At 41.5% G+C, this 6,082-nt stretch overlaps 1 protein-coding gene across 1 annotated transcript; it reads left to right on the forward strand.

Annotated features, from left to right (window-relative positions):
* The first annotated feature begins 120 nt into the window (after positions 1–120).
* SCOC (short coiled-coil protein) lies at positions 121–4,800 on the forward strand. Its single transcript, XM_036233501.1, has 4 exons — positions 121–231; positions 1,691–1,747; positions 2,131–2,211; positions 3,680–4,800. Exons 2-4 carry the CDS (start codon positions 1,726–1,728, stop codon positions 3,820–3,822), a joined length of 246 nt encoding a protein of 81 aa, XP_036089394.1. The 5' UTR covers positions 121–231; positions 1,691–1,725; the 3' UTR covers positions 3,823–4,800.
* Positions 4,801–6,082: the final 1,282 nt, after the last annotated feature.

The following is a 6,082-nucleotide window of genomic DNA, read 5'->3' on the forward strand; positions in this document are numbered from 1 at the left end:
AAGCGCATCCCGGGGCGTCCGGGGAGGATGAGTGGGGCGTCGGGCAGCTAATGCGCATGCGTGCCTCCTTGAGCGCGGATTGGCGGGCGGCGGGGCGGGACGGGGCGGGGCCCCCGCCGCGGCGCACGCTCCGTGCGTGGAGAGGGTGGGGCCGCGGCTGTCAGTTGGTCCGAGGGTTCGAGCCTGAGGCGTCCTCCGGCTCCCTCCCCCGCCCGGCGCACCCAGTGGCAGGTGAGGGCGGCCTTGGGCGGCGGAGGGCCTGGCCCTGAGCGGCTACACCTGCGGCCTCGGCACCGCCGAGGGCCCGGGGGGCGGGGCGGGCTGGACGCGGCCCGGGCCCCGGGGCCCCGGGAAGAGCATCCTCGGGCCCGGGCGTTCGGTGGGCGGGCGAGGCCTGGCTCCGTGCAGCACCCCTGCGCCACCTCTCTCTCGTCTGCTCGTTTCTGGGCCCGGGGGGTCCTTTAGGGACGGGGCAGCTCGCGGTCCCTGACGCGGACATCCTGCTGCGCCAGAGTCGAAAGCTGCTGTCCACCCACCCCCTGCCCTGTAATGGGACCACGGGAGGGGCGCTGGGTGCGACGGGACCTGGCCCGCCTGGACTTGCCCGTGGCTGCCCTGCCTCGAGCCCAGATGGCGGGGCGGGGTGGGGTGTGGGGGGCGCTGAGGCGGGGAGGGCGGCGACATCCTTCCAGGCGCCGAAAGCAGATCCCAGCTTAGTTTTTTTCATGGGCGTCTCTCAAGGGTCCTGCTGAACAAGTTTTGGAGAGTTACGATTGGAAAGGAGAAAGGGGATGATACATTCCTGAAAGGCCGGACTCTTATCGTACAGTACATCGATTCCAGTACTATGACGTAACATTGGGGACGCGCTGTGTTATGTTCTCAGCACCGTCTGCGTTCGTGGGGATCCACGGCTGTGCCGGTGTATTTCGTGCATGTGCTCATTAAGCTCAGGATAGCTAGCTCTTCTCTGGGGACCCAGCTCACGTTCAGATCCTCGTCTGGCCAAACAGTTCCTTAATTTGTGGATTTATGTAACCAGAAATAGTCAGAACTTGAACAGACAGACCCAAACAAACGAAACACGTTGACTGTTAATTCAGCTTGAAGGGAATGAAATTTATCTTCAGTTGCTTAGCAGAAATATCAAAGGAGTTTGGCTTCGAGAGTTGCAAAATATTTGGCAAACTTAGATTAGGGCCATATGAAAGTTACTTCCATTGCATAATGGAAAAAGAGACTTTATAGTTAGACCTAAGTTCAAATTCTTGGTATGGAATGGCTGTGAAATCCAAGGCAAGATACATAGCCTTTCTGAGATAGTGTCCACGTCTGTAAACTGCAATGTCCTGTTGATTTGAATGTGTAAAGCATTTAGATATAAACAATGACTTTATTTTAGTTTTCTATAACTTTGCTAGCATTGATTATTATCTTCTAAAAAATAATGTACAGTAGTATTATGTATTTGCTTACCAAAAAAATCTCAACATTTTCTCTTGTTTACTTAAATCTTCTTTGTAAAGAACTTGTACATATCCTATATTTATTTACGTATTAGATGTTTATTTTATCTTTAAAAACAGTAAGGCACATGAAAGGGGCCTACTGGGTCACATAATTTACTTTTGAAAGGTAAGCTTATATTTTAGTGTTATATATGTATGTTTCTAACTTTTTCTTATTGCAGACCAATATCCAAGGCCCAAAATCTTGTTACCCAAGATGATGAATGCTGACATGGATGGTATGCTATTTTTCTTTTTTTATGTTCCTTTTGTATTTTTCCTTTTTATGTATGGGTTTGTGGATGCTTTTGCTTTATTTAGCAATGGAAAAAACAATATTTAGAAGCTTGGATTTGGCTAATTTACTTACGTGTTTATGTCGCTTCTGGAAAGGATTTAAGGGAGCTTCTGTTCCTTAACTCTGAGAGGTTGGCAAAAAACACTTTATCTTCACCTTGGTGTTCTTATCTGCAATGTGGGGATAGAACGTTTTACTTCACAGGGCTCTTGTATAAGTCAAGACAATAAATGTAAACCATCTTGCAGATGTTTAAGTGCTGCACTACACAAATGGTACCTAATGTTAATTAATAGTAAATTTGAACCTTTTTATTAACAGCAGTTGATGCTGAAAATCAGGTGGAACTGGAGGAAAAAACGCGACTTATTAATCAAGTGTTGGAACTCCAACACACACTTGAAGGTTAGCTTGCATTTTGTACTTTCCTTGAACGGCATCGATTAATTTAAATTGTTATCCTTTGTGTTGCTAACTTTTGTCAGTACTCACATTTTTTAAAAAAGTATAAATTTTAGGTTCGTTTCAATACCTTTCCCCCTGCCCTGGCTGCCGTAGCTTTGGCTGATTTTCTGGAATGGATATGCTTCATAAGAAAGTCACATAGTGTTCTTAAGCTTGCTCTTGAAGGTCTGACATATGTTACCACATGAGAGCCCCTTTGAAGCCCCCACATTGTTACTAAATCCACTTATACTAAAAACAATGTATTAGCCTCAGATTAAAAGGGAATTGATCTGAGTTTTTTTTTTTTTTTTCATTTTCTAAATGTCTTGCATAAAATACTAACACTGAAACATTTTTTGGTTTTTAATGCAGTTAATAGGTTGTGGGTTTTCCGTTATTTTTTGTTTCTGTTTTGTTTGTTCTGTTATTTTTTTTTTTGACGCCAGAGCAAGCAGATCAGGGCAAGCAGTGTGAGATGGCTTCCCATCTCACACTTAGTAAAAGCCAGGTGACTCTTGCAGTCTCATTGTTTCCCTTTAACTTTTCGTGACTCCGAGTCACGACGCTCTGCCACCTGCATTCCACCTCAGACACTCTGACCCCCTTGCTGCTTCTGCTCAGGGTCTTAGCAGTCGCCGCGCCTCTCTGCTGGGGTCTTTTCTGCAGGGTTATTTGCATACCTATATGTTCATTCCCTCATTTCCTTTAGGCTGCTGGTCAGATCCCCCTTTATCGAAAGAGCTATCCCTGACTAGACTGGGTAAAGGGCACCTTCCCTTTTGCTTCCTATGATCCTTATCCCTCTGGCTTGTTCTCCTCACCCCCACTTGGAGCCCCCTAAATGCACGTGTGCCCACATGCACATTTAGAATGTAAGCTCTGTGAGGGCAGGGACCTTGTTGTTGTTGTTGTTACTTTTGCCTCTAAGAACAGTGACTGGCTCTAGAGGGCACCCAGTACTTAGTTATTAAATAAATGAGCAGAGGTAATGTTTTATTCGATCACCGGGAACTGCATCTTTTGCATTTCGTGCTAACGTAAAAATATAAAATGTTCAATTGCTTGGAAGCTGATTTTATCCAGTATGTGAATTCAGTTGTATGCACCTGCCACATTTTCTTAAACATTTCTAGTGAAGACATTATGGTTTTATGTTGATATGAACCCAAATTCACATTTTAAAAACAAAATCCATATTTAAAAAAAAATAACCATTTTAAGAATTAACTACTCCACATAAATGGTGTTTTACAGAGAATAACATTTAGTCCAATGTGAAGTCTCTTTTTAGGAATTCTGGTATTGATTTTCACTCATTTTACTTAACTTCCAAAGTAATCTGAATTTAAAAACAGAAAAATCGAGGATTGTCTACAGAATCATCGCCATTTTATTGATAACAGTTTTTTTTTTTTTTTTAACATAGATCTCTCTGCAAGAGTAGATGCAGTGAAGGAAGAAAATCTGAAGCTGAAATCGGAAAACCAAGTCCTTGGACAATATATAGAAAACCTCATGTCGGCTTCTAGTGTTTTTCAAACAACGGACACGAAAAGCAAAAGAAAGTGAGGGGCCCCTGCCCCTCCGTCCGCCGCGGAGCCGCCGCCCTTTCCTTCTTTAAATGTTGCGTAGATTCCAGACGTTATAGTTCTTTCGTTTGTGGCTTCATTGACTATGACGATGGTGTCAGATCTAGGCAAAATTAAGAGCAGAACAGAAGATTTCTACAAGTCTGTGTATTATGTTAGTCTATGAAAAATGTGAAAATGCATTGTAGAGACTTTATAATTAGAAATGCATATATTTATGAAACTTGATGATGTTTTATCAAATTCGCTTCGAGTTATAGGTTTAGCACTGTCTTTTATTATAGGCATAGTTAGGAGATACGAGGAAATAATCATGTTGTGAAAGTGACCAAAATCGTGTACTAAATGCACAGCTTTATGTACCCTGCCCACCATCTTGTGCCTCTCGCTCCGTTTGCTACTTCCTTCCCATTTCCCTTCCCCCAAAGGAAAAAAACCGATTTCACACTTGTAAAAGTAATTTCAATAGTTAATTGTCTGGAGAGTCACCTGAACTCTAATTGTTGAAACTTAACCAAAATAAGATACTTTCTCAGTTAGGGCTTGTTATTTGTTAGTCCTACCCCCAGTAACAATGTTTCATTCCCTGACAGACCGCAGACGTGACAGGTGGCGTGCTGTATAGCCGAGGCTTTTAGTGGGCTCCACCATCTAGGTTTGTGTTACGTGCACTCTATGACGTTTGCACCACGTTGCCTCGCAATGCCTTTCTCAGAACGTATTCCTCTGGTTAAGTGGTACAAGTCTGTATTTAGTAGTAAGATAGGATTGTTGGTTTCCCTTTAATCAACTGAAAATAGGGGCTATAAAAATGAAGATTTTTCCCTTGAAACTGAATTGTAAAATTGGGAAATTTGTTGTTGAAAACTTTTACACTAAATTTGGTATCGGAAAAGATGAGCTCTGGTTATGCATGTATGTTTGAAATAGAAAATTTTGAGGAAAGACAAATAGAATGGAAAAAGCACTTGATAAACAGTAGTCACCAACTCCAAATGTTTTTACTCCAGATCTGTTATCTCTGGCACAGATTAGACATTTGGGGATATATATATATGAAAGTGGATTAAGTTTAAAATTAGTCAACTACATCTAGTAGAGAACAGTTTCAAAGCGTTTGGTCTCAAAGCATATTTGTAGTACCGAGCAGATCAATTTCTGCAAAATCCCTTGAGTGTATTAGTATCAGAATCATGAATGGGAGAGTTTTACACGTATACTAATTGATAAGGTTCTCAGTGTTCTCACTACGTCTCCCAGAATTTTCTATAAACCCAGCTTCTTGGTTTGCAGTTTTAATTGTTCTTCAGCAGTTTTTTAAAAAATTTAGTTTGTAGATTCCATTTGCTACTGGAAATTAATCAGAAGTAATGTTAAAATGTTAAATAGGAAAAGAGAATCACTAATGTAGCTTATAGTTAATAGATTTGGCCTACTTTTTAATCATGGAATAATCTTATTTGTATTGGTGTACATTTGATGAATGACTAGCTGTATGAGTATGTAAAGTCAAATTGTAAAACATTTTGCATCTCTTGTGACATAATTTACAAATGTTTAAAATGTGTTGCAATTTTATTTTGCCCGTTTAATATAATAAAAGGCTGTTTCAGAAATAGTGTGTTTTGATACAGTTGCCCAAGTAACTAGAGTGTACAGTGGTACAGTGGTATATCCGGGGGTGTTCAAAGCCACAGGATAAGTAGCATATCCTATTTAAGTACCAGTTACTGGATGTTGAGGGGGATAATATTTTTATTAAAACAAATATTACAGGTTATTATATATTAATTTTAAAAATAAAAGCAAGGGATTTAAAGGATCCGAAATTGCCAGGGGGGGGAGGTGGTTGTAGTTTTTAGGTTAGGCTAGTCTTCCGTAACAAGGGACGCGATAAAGATAAATAACATGGGTGTTTCTCTCCTGAGGGTCTGTAAGCTAGCGGACTTTGTTCCATAGAATCATTCAGAAACTTGAAGATGGCTCTGCCGTTTTCAGCCACGGCTTCCAACTCATGCTAATTATCACCAGAAAGTTGCGTGGGGCACAGATGCAAAATTTTCAAAAAGGCCACTAATTCTAGTAATGTGTGTCTTCCTAAAGAAATAATCAGTGGAAGTGAGGCTATCTTTAAAAAAAAATATTCAAGAAAAAGGAAGCTACTTTAGCCTGGTCAAGTTAGAAAGTGTCTAAAAAGGCCAACTAAAATAAAAGCAAGATTCATTTATCTTTCTCCTTTG

Source organism: Rousettus aegyptiacus, unplaced genomic scaffold, assembly GCF_014176215.1.
Source record: "Rousettus aegyptiacus isolate mRouAeg1 unplaced genomic scaffold, mRouAeg1.p scaffold_m13_p_16, whole genome shotgun sequence".
NCBI lineage: Eukaryota > Metazoa > Chordata > Mammalia > Chiroptera > Pteropodidae > Rousettus > Rousettus aegyptiacus.

Coding starts and splice junctions, on each gene's coding strand:
- SCOC (XM_036233501.1), top strand. CDS start 1,726: ATGATGAATGCTGACATGGATG. Junction 1,748..2,130: donor GATGAATGCTGACATGGATG/GTATGCTATTTT, acceptor TATTAACAGCAG/TTGATGCTGAAAATCAGGTG. Junction 2,212..3,679: donor ACTCCAACACACACTTGAAG/GTTAGCTTGCAT, acceptor TTTTTAACATAG/ATCTCTCTGCAAGAGTAGAT.